Genomic DNA, 18,170 nt, shown 5'->3' with positions numbered 1-18,170 from the left:
GTGCCTGGTTTTGGATACCCACTTTCTTCACAGGTAACACACCAAATTTGTATATTCCACACATTCCTAGTAAATCCAAATTCATGTAATCGCTCCATTCTTGATAGATAATAGACCCAACCTCCTGTACTCACCCACTCCTGAGAGGTAATAGAACAGTACAGCACTGTAAAGGCATTTGGCCCACAGTGTGTGTCGACCCTTTAATCTACTTCAAGATCAATCTAACCTTTCCTTCCCACATAGCCCTCCATTTTCTTTCATTCATGTGCCTATCTAAGAGTCCCTATCTGCCTTTACCATTACCCCTGACAGTATGTTCCACACACCTGTCTTGTAAACATCTACCTCTGACACCTCTCCTATACTTTTCTCCAAACACCTTAAAGTTATGACCCTCATATTAGACATATCTACCCTAGGTAAAAGTCCCTGGCTGTCTATGCTATGTATTCCCCTTATCATCTTGTACACCTCATGTTCCTTCTCTCTGAAGAGAAAAGCCCTAGCTCACTCAAACCATCCTCATAAAACATGCTCTTTAATACAGGCAGCATCCTGGTAAATCTCCTCTGCACCCTCTCTAAATCTTCTACATTCATGAAGTGACCAGAACTGAACACAATACTCCAAGTGTAGTCTAACCAAAGTCTCACTGAGCTGCAACATTACTTCACGGCTCTTCAACTCAATCCCCACTAACAAAAGCCAACACACCATACATCTTCTTAACCACCCCATCAACTTGTGCTGCAACTTTAAGGGATCTGTGGACATGAACTCCAAAGTCCCTCTGTTCGTCCACACTGTTAAGAATCCTGCCATTATGCCTGTATTCTGCCTTTAAGTTCACATCACACTTCTCTGGATTGACTCCATTTGCGACTTGCCAGCTAAGCTCTGCATCCATCAATATCCAGTTGTAACCTAAGGCAACTTTCTACACTATCCATCACACCAGAAACCTTCATGTCATCTGCAGACTTACTAACCCACCCTTCCATTTCTTCATCCTAGACATTTATCAAAATCACAAAGAGCAGAAGTCCAAGAACAGATCTCTGCGAAATCCCACTGGTTACTGACTTCCACACTGAATATACTCTATCTAATACCACTTTCTGCCTTTCCCAGTTCCCTAAACAAATCCCACAATTCCATTGTGCATTTCTCTTGGTACATCCCAAGATAAACTCCCAAGTCCTCACCTAATAGTATCATAAATTGTCCTCTTCCAATTAAATGCTTTCCCATATCTGCTCCTATCCCTGGTCCAAGGTTATGGTAAAGGTCAGGTAGTTGTGGTCTCCATCTCCAAACTACCCACCTACTGAGAGATGTCATCTGAACTGATCATTGCCTAGCACCAGATCCAATATGGCCTCTCCTCCAGCCAGCCTGCCTACGTACTATGTCAGGAATCCTTCCTGGACACACCTAACAAATTCTGCCTCACCTAAATCTTTTGCACTGAGGAGGTGCCAATCAATTTTAGGGAAGTTGAAGTCACCCATGACCACAACCCTGTTATTTTAGTATTTTTCAGATTTGGCAGATCATGCAGCATCTGTTGACAAAAAGGAGTTGTTAATGCTTTAGGTCAAAACCCTGTCACAGGATTCCTGAACCAACCTAAAACATCAACAATTCATTTCCCGCCAAAGAGGCTGATCGACTCGCCATCCATCCAGCAAACTGTTGTTTCACATCATAGTATCTGCAGTCTCTTGGGTCTATATCAGATTAGAAATTTCCTGTTCCTATTTCTAACTACAAGCAGGCAAAATAAGAGACTGGCTGACTGTTAATAGTCTGAAGAATGGAGAGAATGCAGGATAACGGAAGCTGGGAAGAAGACTGGAGAGTAGAACAGCAGGGAAGGTATATCAGAGACCAGGATAAAATCATCAGGTGCCAGAAAGACGGGATGGTCGGGCCTAGGAGAAGAAAGGCCATTCAGAGGATGGAAGAATTGGAGAAGAAATCAGAAGGATTGAGAAAATACTGTGTGAAGGAAGTTTAAGATGATCAGGTGGCTTGGGAAAAGATCCAGTCATTGGTGGAGGTGAAAAAGTTAGTATTCTGATCAAAGAATTTGTTTAGCAGGCTGGGGTTGAAAACTCCTCCTCCAAAGAGCAGGGCTGGAAAGGTATTTCCTTGCAGCATCCAAATAGCTGTCTCTTGCCTTTAGAGATTGGTTTTATTCAGCCTGTGAAACCCAGCTTGTCTTATAACTGAGAAAAAAATGTAAAACACATCCTCATTAATATATAATTTGTTATGAGTCTTTTTCCTAATGTCGACTGTCCTACAAATTAACATTTCATGCTGCTAAGGTGTGGTTTGCACTGCAACTGGACACTGACCAAACTTAGTTCATTCAGGGAGTATGGCTTACATGCCAAATTGAAAAAAGGATCAGTTTGAAAAAGAGTTGTTCCTTGTCTTTAAATGAAACAAACATCATTTTACACACACACACACACACACACACACACACACACACATCTTAGTTAAAGATCTTACTGAATATATTATTTGCAGTGGCTTATAATTGAAAACATTAGGTAGAACATTCAAATTAATGTCACCTTTTAGTAGTAAGGATGGGCATGAAATTCACACATGATTAATTCCACTATCGAAATCAATGAAGCCAGATTAAAGAAAAATACCACGTGATGGAAATAGACCTCACTGACTATTCATTATCATAGGTGTCAATTACAAAGGCGTTATTTAAACTGTATTAAGGGGGCACTCTATTTCAAGCAGCAGAGCAGCTGTTCTCCTGCCGTTATATCATTAAATCCTCTCAGACAGTGCCAAGTGACTTACACATGACCAAGCCTGTTGAAACTCATGCTGCATTCACTGGATCTCTGGGTTGGTAGAAAAGGCCAGAGGTGAAACTACTAGAAACAAAGGGAATTTTTTCCAATACACAGCTTCTTTAGGACTTGGGTTATTTTCTGAAATATATTTATTTAAAAAATTATAAAAGTCGAATAGAAATTTTGGCTACAAGGAGGAAGAAAATAGAATATTCCAAATGGCCATTTTAATATCACAGGGTGTAAGGATATGGAGGTTTAATTTCAGATCCTGGAACTGACACAAGTTATCTGAATTGTATATAAAATTAACTTGATACAAGGGTCACATTTATATCTATGTGCCCACTGGAAACCAATAAGCCACCACATCAATGGAAAGATTCAACAGCATTAACATCAATTATTCATGACTAACACATACAAAATGCTGGAGGAACTCAGCAGGTCAGACACCATTATGGACAGGAATATGAACAGTCAATGCTTTGGACTGAGACCATTCATTCATCGAGACATCAGGACTTTCAGGAGCCACAGCTGACAAGTGAAGGGAGTTTGGGTCAATTGGGCTTCTGTTCATTAGAATTCAGAAGAATAAGAGGAAATCTCAATGAAACCTTTAAAATTCTAACAGGACTGGATGCATCAGATGCAGAAAGCATGTTTACAATGGTCTAAGAGTTATAGGAATGCCAACTAGGGCTAAGATGAGGAAAAATTTCTTCACCTAACAAGTGATAAATCAATGGAATTCTTTTATCACAGAAAGCAGTTGAAGCCAAATTATTAAATATTTTTAAGAAAGAGTTGTTGTTTTTAAGGCTATAGAGATCAAGGCTATGGGAAGAAGACTGGGGCACAATACTAGATTTGGATAATCATATTGAATAGTAGATCAGGCTCAAAGAGCTGAATGGCTCACTCCTGCTATTTCCATTTTTCATGAACCCTCAGACTGCCTATAGTTTGTGTACCTGATGGTTCATACTTACACTGAACATATGGTTCCAGCTGGTGTATTACTATGTGATGGTTCTGCTTCCCTATGTCTGACTTCTCCTTTGTCTCAAGTTCATGGTCTTTGGCTTCATGAAATGTTGGAAGACTGCATGGTGGAGAACATTTTAGCAGAGTTTCTTCTTGACCTGGCCAGGGAGGCATCCACCGTACATGGAGTTTAGCAGTGCTGGACAACATGTAATAATTGAAATAATAGCCCTAAAAATTAAAGTTTGTGACCTATAGAAATAAGGATTTTTGTATTTTGCAGACATCTATTTTCATACCAACCGAAGGTTCAGTAACCAGTGTGAGAATCAACAGCACACTGACAACCAAGGAGGTCATAACACTACTCCTACAAAAGTTTAAGGTAATTTTCCAAAGGACCTGTAATGCTTCTGAGTAGTGTCAAAACCAAACCACCACACTCCTGACTCGCTATACCTGTTCACTCGCTCATTGTATTTTTCCGTTCCACTATTCGTATAGTCCCTCACAACCATTCTCACTTCCATTTTCTATTTGCTCCCACATTTTATCTTCAAATCCTTCATCCTTCATTCCACATAACCTTTGCTCCCCAAACTCCTTCAATTTCCATTCACCTTGCTGCTCCACTTCCCTCAGCCCCTCATCCCCCTTGCCTTGCTCTCTCTCAATTTTCCTCATACACCTGCTTCCCTTGCTCCCATATTTCCCTAACTACCCCACTCCCCTCATGCATCTATTCATCTCAATATTCCACTCCTTTTCTTCTTCCATTTGCCTGGGATGGTTAAGAATTATTCCTGTTCCTCTTGGCTCAATTCTTCCCTTCAGCTACTCCCTTCCCTGAAGTATTGAAGAGCTAGGTTAAGAGCAAATTTGGTGTTTGATTTATGATAGACAGCCTATTTAAATATATAAATTATGGACTAACTTACAGAGAGGAGATTGGGAATCCAAATCTAACTCAACTCTGTTTAAACCAAATGTCGGTACAATGTGGTTGAGCGGTCTCTGTATTCTTTAGCTAAGCAGAAGTCTGGGGAGGCACTGAAACCTGCCATGTCTCTAATGAATTATCAACAAGTTCACCAAAATTCTTCTTTAAAATTGCTCTTTCACATTTTCTATAAACAACTTTAAAAAATTTGATAAGTGCCCGTGTCTAACTATTCCTCATTAAAATAATTTGAGTGGAATTGATTGCTCCTGAAGTATGCACATAGAACCCAACTTCAGCTGACACTGCTAGGATTAGTTACTGTTTTGATACGAGGCTTTAATTTCTAATTTTGTGGTAAAATAGTAAAGGTGATTGCTAAATTTAGCAATAATTATTATTTCATATTGTTTTATTTTGCTGAAACTCTTACTTCATCAATAGAAAGGTTATGTATTGAGAAAAAATGTTCAGAAAGCCATGCCAGAGAATTTTGAGAACTTGTTGGTACAATATGAACCAGAAAGTGATCTTCTATGAGAAATCTAGAGTAAGAATTTATAAAGGGAAAGCTGACACGTTACAGTGTAACAGAAATGTGCAGGAAGAATTTAGTTATGCAGATAAAGATCATTCTAAGGCACCGTGATGTCAGTACATTACGATTTATTTTCCTTTGATATGTCTTTATTTTATGACAGGTAGAAAACGATCCCAATGATTTTGCACTGTATGTCGTTCATGCCAGTGAAGGTAAGTGACTTGTATAATTTCCTCTTTTGCTATTGGTTGGAATAGTGCACATAGCCATTAGATGGTGTGGAGTGGGAAGCTCAATCAGGCATGTGCACGTACCTGTACCTGGTCTCTAATTATCTACGATCTCATTGACTTTGCTCCATAACCTTGCTCTATCAGGCTCATGGGATGTCTAGTGTGGAAAAGCCATATTATGTTAAAAGAATACATGAACAGACATCATCCTCTCCTGAGAATTATAGTCAGTCAGGAAGCAAGTCAGTCTTTATCCTGAGGACTTCCTAGAAGGAAGACAACAACAAGATGGGGGGTGGCTAAAGTGAACGGGGTACCCTGGAAGATGAGCAGGGGAATTAATGTTGGGTAATGTGGAAATGCCTGAGATCTTGAATGACTTTTGTGTCAGTCTTCACAGTGGAGGACACATCTAACATGCCAAAGGGAAATGTTATGGATGCATTGGGTGGTGGGGACCTTGATATAATTGCTATCATTAAAGAGGTAGTGCTGAACTAACTAATGGACCTAAAGGCAAACAAGTCCCCTAGTCCAGATGGGATGCATCGCAGGGTACTGAAAGAAATGACAGAAGTTATAGTAGAGGCATTTGTGATAATTTACCAAAATTATCTGGAATATGGACAGGTCCAAGCAGATTGGAAGACAGCAAAAGTCATGCTACTGTTTAAAAAGTAGTGTAGTCAAAATGCAGATAGCTATATGCTAGTTAGCTGTAGTCAGGAAAATGCCTTAAGCTGTAACTAAGGAAGAAATATCTGGATAAAGGTCATTCCATCAGGTAGACACAGAATGCATACAGGAAGGGTATTCCAGTTTGACAAACTTATTAATGATCTCAAGAGCAGACAGATTATGCTGCAATAGTTGAGGGTACTGGTGAGGCCACACTTGGAATACTCAGTGCAATTCTGGACTCCTAACTTCAGGTAAGATATACTGATTTTGGAGGCAGTGCAGAGGAGGTTCACTAGGTTGATTCCAGTATGAGGGTGGTAGGAGAGATAAGGCATATAAGGAGAGATAGAGTTGCCTGGAAATATACTTGCTAGAAATTCAGAAGAAAGAAAGATGATCTTATAGAAACATATAAAATTACGAAAAGTATAGATAGTAAAGGCAGGAAAGCTGTTTCTACTAGTTGGTGAGATTAGAACTGAGGGACATAGCTCAAGGTTTGGGGATGAGATTTTGGATGGAGATGAGAAAGAACTGCTTTTCCCAGGGAGTAATGAATCTATGGAGTTCTCTGCCCAGAGACAGAATATATTCTATTAAATATCACAATTAGATAGATTTTTGCATTATATTTGAATTAAGGGTTATGGGGAAAAGGCAGGTAGGTGGAGTTGAGTTCATGACCAGATCTGACATGAACAGGCTCAATGGCCATATGGCCTACTCCTGCTTGTATATTTCATGTTTTTATATTCTTGGGAAGAGGGCTAGGTGTCAGTTGCAAATAAAGCTCAGCTGGTTGGTTGTTGTTACTTGGGTGACCAGAGCCTGAACCAGGGGTTCCCACCCTAGGGTCCACAGACCCCTCGGGAACCCCTGCCCTAAACCTTTGCACAGTTAGCCCGTAGGATTTAGCAGGTAGATGCTTAAGCCATGGGGTTTCTCAAATTTTAAAGTTGTCTTGAGTGAATGAAATCCTAAGGCATCTGTAACCAGAGCTTGAGAGGAAAAGTAGTGTTGCTTTCTTTCTTTGGCAGAAACAGGAATTAAATCCCAAAGCTTTTCCAAAGGAGGCAGGGGGTTGGTGGAGGAATGATTTATCAAATACATTTAAAAAAAAGCTGTCCCAAAATTCTCCACATGGACCTTCCTTCCCAAAGAAATTTCTGAGAACACCCTTCACCCCAACTTGCTGAAGAGCGGGTAACCTCCATCCAAGAGCACGAACGACAGTTACACTATGTTCTCTTCACTTCCCTACCAGGGAAAGTATTCAGTGGCTGGATATAGAAGCTTGGTGTTAGAACCACCATGATCTCTGGTTGCTTCCACAATACACATTTCCCACAAAAATTAATTCAGTTTTAAAATCTTGCTCCATGGCAGGTAATGAGGGTCACATAGTAAAAGAGCAACGAGCTTCTTACCATCATGAGCATTACTTCTCCCACATGTTACCCAGCTATTCTTCTGAATGTCTCACTATAGGGTCTTGCCATGCTCTACTTTTAAGTCATGTATTGAAGCTTAATAAATACAAATACCTTAATACCAAAATCCCTACAGTGAGTAAAAGAAGATATAATTTTAAAAGTTAATATTTATGCATTTTTACAGAAAAGAAAAAGCTTAAAGACACAGCATTTCCATTATGGGAGAGACTGCTCCATGGACCATCTCGCAAAATAGTAAAACTATTTTTAATGGATAAAGATGCAGAGGAAATTAGCACCGATGTAAGTAAGAGGTTAGAAGCTAACCCTTAGTAGTCTCCACCATAACTTAATAACTTCAAAGGTCTGCATCCTAACTGCTGGTTATTAACACTTGCAGGTAGCACAATACATCAAGTTTGAGCTTCCTCTTTTATACGCAATTCTTCAGAAACTAAATGAGGAAGAGCACAAGTACATTGAAAATACTCATCTACGGTGAGTTTTTAATCATAATTAACTTATTTTACAAATACTCTCTAGTCACCATGTTATTGGTTTCTTAACTGATTTGTTGTGCAAGACTTAACAAATCTTTGGGACATTGTAAGTAATTAAGAGTTATCTGCATTGACTATTGTCTTGCCACAATCTCGTTAATGAATGTACATGGGTAAAATTGAGTAAGTAGAGTCAATATACTGCATTCGTATTATTGTCAGAATCACTATGCTTGCACATTTCTTCGAGAAACAGGAAGGAACCTCTCAAATGTGGCCAAATAACGTTAATCAAAAATATTAACATGCTGGAGAAGTGAAAATGCTGGAAACATTCAGCAGGTCAGGCAGCATCTGTGGAAAGAGGAACAATTGATGTTTCAAAGCCAGTTGCCTGTCAGAACTTCGTAGTAGTTTAACATAATTTTCAGAATCTCACGGCCACATTTGTTCAATCAGTAATATCACTGTAACTTCCCCAATCTGCCCATAAACTGTGGAGGGTTATTGAGACAACTCACAGAGCTTTTCAAGGCATTTCTCAACTGCTGCAACAGATCAAAGAGAATTTTGACAGCTTATACCATTTAAAATGTTCTCAGTCCCTTAAAATCATGAGGAGTCTGATAAAGCATTGGTGGATAGAGTGAAGAGAAATGTGGTTGGAGAAAGATCCATACTACCTCAGCAGAATGTACAGCCCAGAATTGGGGAAAGGTAGCAATCAGAATCAGCTGTATTATCACTGACTTACAGTATGTCATGAAATTTGTTGTTTTGTTGCAGCAGTATGGTGCAAAGACATAAAAATAACTACAAGTTACAAAAATAAAATAAATAAATACTTAATGCAAAAGATGAATAACAAAGTAGTGCTCGTGGGTTCATTGACTGTTCAGAAATCTGATGGTGAAGGGAAGAAGCTGTTTCCGAATCACTGCGTGTGGGTCATTGGTCTCCTGTACCTCCTCCCTGATATTAGTAATCAGAGAAGTGCATGTTGTGGGTCTTTAGTGATGATATTCAGCCTCTTGAAGATGACCTCAGTGGTAGTGAGGGCAGTGCTCCTGATGGAGCTGGCTGGGTCTACAACCTCTGCAGCCTCTTACAATGGCTGTGATGCAACCAGTCAGTACATCTCTCCATGGTATATCAGAAGAAATTTGCAAAAGTCTTTAGTGACAAAATCTTCTCAAACTCCAAATGAAGCAGAGCTGCTGGCATACCCTATTCATGATGTGTTGGACCCAGGATAGATCTTCCAAGATGCTAACACCCAGGAACTTAAAGCTGCTCATCCTTTCCATCTCTGACCCCTCAATGAGGACTGGTGTGCTTTACCCCGATTCTATCTTCCTTAAGTCTACTATTAACTCCCTGACTTGCTGACATCAATTATGAGATTGTTGTTGTGACGGAACTCAACCAGCTAATTTGTCTTACTCCTATATTCCTCCTCGTCACCATGTGAAGTTCTGCCAACGACAGTGGTGTCATTGGTGTTTGAAGTGTGCTTAGCCACATATATGGTAGAGAAAGTGTAGAGCAGTGGGCTAAGCACACATTCTTGAGGTATGCCTGTGTTGATTGTCAGTGAAAAGGATATGTTATGACTGAGTTTAGTCTCCCAATGAGGAAGTTAAGGATCCAGTTGCAGAGGGAGGTACAGAGGCCCAGGTTGTGAAGCTTGTTGATAGTACTGAGGTAATGATCGTCTTGAACACTGTGCTGTAATTGATAAACAGCAGCCTGATGTATGTTTTGCTGTTGTCTAGGTGCCCCAAAACCATTGTACCTGCTTAGACCTGCTGTGGTATTAGGTGAATTGCAGCAGGTCTAAGTTCTTGCTCAGGCAGGAGTTAATTCTAGTCATGACTAACTTCTCAAAGCACTTCATCACAGCAGATGTGAGTGCTACTGGGTGATAGACGTTGAGGTTCCTCACCTTGCTCTTCTAACCTGACTGCAGCAATGAGAGATTGAATACATCCTTGAACACTTCAGCCAGTTGGTGAGAACAGATTTTTAACTGTTTGGAAGCCTGTGTATAACACCCACCAGGGTCTTTTTGCCCTTGCAGTTTCTTAGCTCAACCCATAAGGATTCTACATCTTCCAAATATATACTGAATCACTCCTTTCTAAGAATTTGATTTCATTTTAACCAACAGAGCCACACCACCCACTCTGCCTACCTGCCTGTCCTTTCAGTGCACTGTGTATCCATAGGTGTTAAACTCCCAGCTATAATTTTCATTCTATCACGTCTCAGTGCCAATACATGCCAATCTCTAACTGTTACAAGTTCATCTACCTTATTCCGTATATTGTGTGCATTCGAATACAACAGCTTCAGTCCTGTATTTATCACCCTTTTCAATTTTATCCCCCTTATACATTGCAACTCATCCCTTGACTGCAATTTTGCCTATCATCAGCCCGTCCTTGCTAGCAATCTCCCTACACACTGCGTCAGTTTGTAAACCACTGCCCCATCCTTTGTGTTATCACTCTGGTTCCCAGCCCTCTGCTAAATTAGTTCAACACCCCCCCAAACAACTTTAGCAATCTGCCTGCAAAGATATTGGTCCCCCTCATGGTCAGGTGTAACCCATCCCTTTTGTATAGATCATACATGCCCCAGAAGAGATCCCAATAATCCAGAAAACCAAACCCCTGTGCCCTGCACCAGTTCCTCAACCACACATTTATCTGCCAAATGCTCCTATTCTTACCCTCACTGGTGCGTGGTACAGGCAACAATCCCGAGATTACTATCCTGGTAGTCCTGCTTTTCATCTTTTTTCTTAGCTTCCTAAAATCTCTCTTCAGGACCTCCTCGTCTATGCCTTTGGTGCCAATATGTTCCAAGATTTCTGGCTGCTCCCCCTCCCCCTTCAGAATGCCTTGGACTGGATCCAAGACATCCCTGAACCTGGCACCTAGGAGACAATGTACCATCCGGGTGTCCCTATTGCACCACAGAATCTTGTCTCTGTTCCTCTGACTATAGAGTTTCCTATCGCCACTGAAGAACTCTTCACCTCTCTGTTCTTCTGAGCCACAGCACCAGACTCAAGTGTCAGAAACTCGGTTGCTACAGTTCCCCTTGGTGGGTCATTCCTCCTCAAAAAATCCAAAATGGTATTCTTATTATTAAGGACTACAGCCACAGGGGTACTCTATACTGGTTGCCCATTTCCCTTCCTTCTCCTGACAGTCACACAGTTATCTGCCTCCTGCAACCTAGGGGTAACTACCTCCCTGTAGCTCCTATCTTTTCTTCAGTCTCCCATATGAGCTGAATGTCATCGAGCTGCAACTCCAGTTCCTTAACACATTCTGTATACTGTTAGGTTTCACCTTATGGGAAGTAATAGCATGCAACTTGTCATGCATCTGATTGCGTCTCTAACTTCACACAGAATTGCCTTTTTGCTCCCCAGGCTTGTAGAGCGCTGGATCACCAGTCTTGAGTGCCACAGATCTAGCCCTTAGCAGACAGAGAATCTTCTGATTCATCCAAGGCTTCCTGTTTTGGAAGACTTGGTCTGTTCTTGAAGGCATACACCCGTCCACTCAGGTCTCGATGAAGTCCATGACGGTGGTGGCATATTCATTCAGATCTGAAAATAAATCCCTGAAAACGGTCCAATCCGCTGATTGAAAGCAGTCCTGTAAATGTCCTGCCATCTCCCTTGATAGTCCTCACTTCTGGGTGCTCTCTACCCTGCCACATTCCAAGGACTTACAGGTTTGTAAGTTGTGGGCATACTATGTTGGCACCAGAAGTATGGCCATACTTGCTGGCTTCCTCAGCAAATCCCTGGACTGTGTTGATCATTGACATAAATGACGTACTTTACTGTATGAAAAAGGATCTAGTGGTTTCCCGATGATGAATAAACTCTTCTCAGGCTTCCAGCCGGGTACAAGTATCGATTATAACTGACATTTCGATGACAAACTCTGCCATCTTCATCAGGGATGATGCCTGGGTATGTCTAGTTCGGTAGTACTTATACCCCTGCCGTCTGTCCCTCCTGATTGGTTAGTCCTCATTCAATTAGGTTTCCACTCTCCCACTTTGTTTACAATCGAATTCCAGTTCTTACTGACAGCAAGACCTTCATCTTTGTTAAAATTGTTTTCCTCTAGTTTTATTTCAATGGCTTTCTTTCTTTTCTTTCTTTTTAAATCTTTTTATTAATTTTTAAATAATCATAGTAAGAAAACATCAAATACAGAGAGCTTGAGAGTACATAATTGATAGGTTAAAGTACAAATACAAACAATTAATAATCCATATATGGTAGCCTCCCAAACTCAAAGTAAGTTACAAAAAATGGGGGGAAAACCCCCCAAAAAAGGAAGAAAAAAACTTTAAAAAACCTAACCATCATGGGCTAATATAATATATCAAATATACACAGTAGTGTCTATAACTCCACACCTCTATCCAAATAAGACAGCAAGAATTCCCAGGTTTGGGAAAGATCAGCCTAACTCATATGAAAATGTTGAATAAATGGTCTCCAGCTTTCTTCGAATTTAACTGATGGATCAAAAATGACTCTTCTAATTTTTTTCTAAACTCAAGCAAGAAATGGTTTGAGAAAACCACTGAGATGTGGTAGGAGGATTAATTTCTTTCCATTTTAATAGGATAGATCTTCTAGCCATTAATGTAGCAAATGCAATCATCCGCCTGGCTGCAGGGGGCAATTGACCATTGTGCACCACTGGCAAGCCGAAAATTGCAGTAATAGGGTGAGGTTGCAACTTGATATTCAAAACTGTTGAGTAATACCAAAAATATCTTTCCAATAATTTTGCAAGCAGGGGCAAGACCAAAACATGTGAGTCAATGAGGCAATTACAGAGTGACATCTGTCACAGATAGGGTTAACATGAGACTAAAATCGAGCAAGTTTGTCCTTAGACATATCAGCCCTATGTACAACCTTAAATTGTATTAGGGCATGTTTAGCACAAATAGAAGAGGAATTAACTAACTGTAGAATTTTCTCCCACTGCTCTGCAGATAAGAGACAGTGAAGTTCTTTTTCCCATTCTTTCTTAATTTTGTCTGATATCTCTGGTTGTGTTTTTATAATCAAATTATATATGACAGCTACTAAACCCTTCTGACAGGGATTCAGAGCTAAAAAAATTTCCGTAATGTCCATTGGACATAAATTCGGAAAGGATGATAGCACAATATTTTAAAAATTTCTAATTTGTAAGTATCTAAAAAAATGGGTTTTAGGCAAATTAAATTTATTGGACAACTGTTCAAAGGACATAAAACTATTATCTAAAAATAGATCACGAAAACATGTTATGCCTTTTGTTTTCCACAACTCAAAGGCTTGGTCTATATGAGAGGGCTGGAAAAAAAAGTTAGATATAACAGATAACAGATATAATAAGATAAACTTATTTAAGCCAAGAAATTTACTGAATTGAAACCAAATTCGTAGTGTATATTTAACTATAGGATTAGTTATTTGTTTATTCAATTTAGATAAGACAAAGAGAAGCAAAGATCCAAAAATAGAAAACAATGAGAATGCTTGTACAGATTTGCACTCCAGGTTTATCCATTGTGGGCTTGATAACCGATTCTTGGGTCCAAAATATTAAATTTCGAATGTTAGCTGCCCAATAGTAAAATCTTAGGTTAGGCAAAGCCAAACCACCTTCCTTCTTAGGCTTCTGAAAATATTTTTTACTAAATCTGGGATTTTTATTCTGCCATATATTCGAAGATATTTCGGAATCAATAATGCCAAAAAAGGATTTAGGAATAAAATTGGTAATACTTGGAATAGGTATAAAAATTTAGGTAAAACCATCATCTTAATAACATTAATTTGACCAACCAATGACAAAGATAACGGGGACCATCTATTAATAAGTTGCTTAATTTGGTCAATTAAAGGTAAGAAGTTAACGTTAAATAAGTCCTTGTGTTTCTTAGTGATTTTAATACCCAAATAAGTAAAGTTATCTGTGACAACTTTAAATGGTAAGTGTTTATAGATTGGGATTTGCATACTTAATGCGAATAATTCACTCTTATTAAGATTTAGTTTATAACCAGAAAAACTGCTAAACTGAGCAAGCAAGGATAGAATAGCAGGAATGGATCTCTCCGGGCTCAGAGATATATAGTAATAAGTCATCAGCATATAATAATAGCTTATACATCCCCTCCCCACGGGTGATAACAAAAATACTGGGTGAGTCACGAATAGCAATGGCTAAGGGTTCCAGAGCAATATCAAATAGTAGAGGACTTAAAGGACAGCCTTGCCTCGTGCCATGGAACAACTGAAAAAAGGGAGATCTTTGATTATTAGTAAATACCAAAGCCAACAGCTTATAATATATTAATTTAATCCATGATATAAATTTTGGGCTGAAATTAAAATTCTGCAGCGTATTAAATAAGTATGGCCATTCTACTCTATCAAACGCTTTTTCAGCATCTAAGCAGAGGACACATTCTGGAATTTTTGATGAAGGAATATAAACTATATTAATTAATTTTCTCATATTAAAGGATGAGTAACAATTTTAATAAATCCAGTCTGATCCTCAGAAATAGTTTGAGGTAATATATTTTCCAATCTAGTGGCCAAAATTTTGGTAACAATCTTGGAATCCGTATTCAGCAATGATATGGGCCGATAGGATGCACATTCATTAGGGTCTTTGTCTTTTTTAAGAATTAAAGAAATAGAGGCATCATAAAAGGATTGTGGTAGTTTACCTATAGTTAATGCATCCTTAAAAATTTTACATAACCAAGGAGAGAGTATGGAGGAAAAGGATTTTAAAAATTCCACAGTATAACCATCCAGACCAGGGGCTTTTCCTGAATTCATTGAAGAAATGGCCTCTTCTATTTCCGTTTCCATAATGGGTGCATCTAATGATACACAGTCTTCTACTGTTCATTTCGGAATATTCAATTTCCTTAAAAATTCATTCATTGTGGAGGAATCATCAGAAAATTCTGATTGGTATTGAAAATTATAAAAATTTTGAAAAGCTTTGTTTATCTCTTCATGATCAGTCATCAGAGTACCATCTTGTTTATGAATTCTAATAATTTGCCACTTAACTGAAGCAGCTTTCAGTTGGTTTGCCAATAGTTTACCAGATTTGTCTCCATGTACATAAAACTGGGTCCTAGGCCTAATTAACTGATTTTCAATTGAGGAGGATAATAACAAACTGTGCTCCATTTGAAGCTCAACTCTCTTCTTATAGGGGTTAGAGAGTAGATCTTATCAATTTCTTTAGTTTTATCAACCAACGTAAGTATTTCAGTATTAATTCATTTCCTGACTCCAGCAGAATATGAAATAATTTGTCTATGAATAAATGCTTTAAAAGTGTCCCATAGTGTTCCACTAGAAATCTCTTCTGTGAGGTTTGTTGAAAAAAACAAATCAATTTGTTGTTTAATAAAATTGACAAAGTCTGAGTCCTGAAGTAGAGTTGAACCACCATGACTTAACGTTTGAGGATGAATCCGTTGTCTTAATAGAAAGCTTCAAGGGTGCATGATCAGAGATAGTAATAGAGTCATATTTACAATCAGTAACATCTGTGAGTAAACAATGATCAGTAAAGAAACAGTCAATTCTTGAGTAATTATGATAAACATGCGAGAAATAGTAAAATTCTTTATCCTTGGGGTGTAAAAATCGGCAAATTTCAGAAATTCTGGAATCAACCATAGAAGAGTTAATAAGAGAGGCTGATTTATTTGGTAAAGCCTGAGTGGGCTTAGATCTGTCCATCGAGGGATTCAAACAACAATTAAAATCCCCACCCATTATCAACATATAGTCATTCAAATTAGGGAAGGATGTAAATAAACACTTAAAAAATTCAGGACAGTCGATATTCGGAGCATAAATGTTAACTAAGACAATTTTTTGATTAAAAAGTAAACCAGTAAGGAGCAAAAATCTACCTTGTGGGTCCAAAGTTTTATCATAATGTATAACAGAGGTTAAGGAGTCCATAAAAATAGAAATGCCTCTTACTTTAGCTTGGGAATTCAAATGTTATTGTTGACCCTTCCAAAACCTAAAAAACGCTGACTATCCTCCTTCCTCACATGAGTCTCCTGTACAAAAATAATATTAGCATTCATTCTGTGGAATACTTTAAATATTTTTTCCCTTTAATCGGGTGATTTAAACCATTTGTATTCCAAGAAACAAAGTTGATGATCTTATCCATATTGCTAATATTTATCGTAGTTAATACACAAGGTTGAGAAGAAAATGAACTCATGAAACCAGAGAAGGAAAGCAGGTTCAAAGCGGAAACGGAAGTTATGACACCTGAGCCATTTTAGTAGTTTCAAGTCCGCCCATGAAGTGAATACTAAGCAGAAAGCAAAAGCAAAAGAGAATCCCCCTCCCCCCACCCCTGAACCCCAAGAAAAAGCCAGAAAGAGGCAAGCAAGCAAACTAACACTAATATTACCCCATCTCTCAAGACGGTGACTCAAAAGAAAAAGTATAGAAAAAGATACAAACCACCCATGTTCAGAGTGGAAAAAGGGGTTAATATAATAAGGATTAAATTATAAAATTAATATTGTTAAAAAAAAGCAAGCTAAAAAAAACCTACGCCGTTAAAGCCCAAAACCGGATAACACTATACTAACATTTTAAAAGAAGGTCGTCAGTCTTGTTCAGATACACCCAAACGGATGTAACGTAACCAAGAACTGAGGGCTCATGGGAAGAAGAACCGACATCTTGGAAAAGGAAAGTTTAAAAAAGTACCTCAATACTTAAGCATAGAAGATATAAGGCAAAAATGTGTATAAACTTATAAGCATTTAATTAGTTGCTTACAAAACTAAAAGAATAATTGTTAAAGCAAACTTAAGGTAAACCAAAAAAAACAACAGACCTTTGTTTATGTGTGTAAACAAATACACTATCGGCCATTGCATACGAATCATCAAATTATAAAAGGTCTGAATCTACAGGCTAATTATTAGCTTGGAGAAAAAGCGAAAATAGCAAAAGGCCTTTGAAAACAGATAATAAAAATGCAATGCATTGTTCACCTTGTAGTGGGAAGGTGCTGCTCCTCAAGAAATCTTTGGGCATCCGCTGGAGATTTAAACAGCCGACGAGAGTCATCACGAAGAGTGATTCTCAGTTGAGCTGGAAATAACAACGCTTGTTTGAAGCCATTCCGATGAAATTCCGCCATTTCCGGTTTAAAGGCCATTCTTTCCCTCAAATCTTCGGGGCTATAATCTTCCAAAATGAGAAACTTAATATCTTGGAAAGGGATCATACCCTTCTGTCGAGCGGCATGAGTCAGGCGATCTTTAATATGAGGGTAATGAAGCCGAAAAATCACTGGTCGTGGTTTCCCACCTGGAGCCGGTTGGAAGCGAGAGATACGATGTGCGCGGTCGATTAAAGGATGGGTGTCCAGAAAGTCTGAACCGAAGACATCCATTAGAAATTTAGAAAAAAAAGTGACCAGATCACCCTTCTCAAACTTTTCCGGAAGGCTGATTATCTACAAATTCTGTCTTCGGGATCGATTTTCAAGATCTTAAGAAAGAGATTAGAAAAGCTAAAAGAAGTTACGAGTTTGGTTTGGCAAATAAGGTGGAAGTAAATCTGAAAGGCTTCTACAGTTATATTAAAAGCAAGAGGATAGTGAGGGATAAAATTGGTCCCTTAGAGAATCAGGGTGGTCAGCTATGTGTGGAGCTGAGGGAGATGGGAGAGATTTTGAATGATTTCTTCTCTTCGGTATTCACTAAGGAGAAGGATATTGAATGGTGTAAGGTGTTGGAAACAAGTAAGGAAGTTATGGAACCTATGACAATTAAAGAGGTGGAAGTACTGGCGCTTTTAAGAAATTTAAAAGTGGATAAATCTCCAGGTCCTGACAGGATATTCCCCAGGACCTTGAGGGAAGTTTGTGTAGAGATAGCAGGAGCTCTGACGGCGATC

General features: G+C 38.8%; 1 protein-coding gene across 2 annotated transcripts in view; it reads left to right on the top strand.

The window, feature by feature from the left end:
* rassf6 (Ras association domain family member 6) overlaps positions 1-18,170 on the top strand; it is a 61,737-nt gene that overhangs the window by 33,174 nt on the left and 10,393 nt on the right. For both annotated transcript variants that reach the window (XM_073023900.1, XM_073023910.1), the window contains 4 exons: positions 4,108-4,209; positions 5,466-5,517; positions 7,837-7,955; positions 8,053-8,150. In XM_073023900.1, the coding sequence (XP_072880001.1) occupies positions 4,108-4,209; positions 5,466-5,517; positions 7,837-7,955; positions 8,053-8,150 (371 nt within the window). The remainder of the gene's footprint in view (positions 1-4,107; positions 4,210-5,465; positions 5,518-7,836; positions 7,956-8,052; positions 8,151-18,170) is intronic.

The sequence above is a fragment of the Hemitrygon akajei genome, chromosome 2 (genome assembly GCF_048418815.1).
Source record: "Hemitrygon akajei chromosome 2, sHemAka1.3, whole genome shotgun sequence".
Classification (NCBI taxonomy): Eukaryota; Metazoa; Chordata; class Chondrichthyes; order Myliobatiformes; family Dasyatidae; genus Hemitrygon; species Hemitrygon akajei.
Note: the sequence above shows the minus strand (reverse complement) of the source record. Positions and strands in the feature narration are given on the sequence as shown.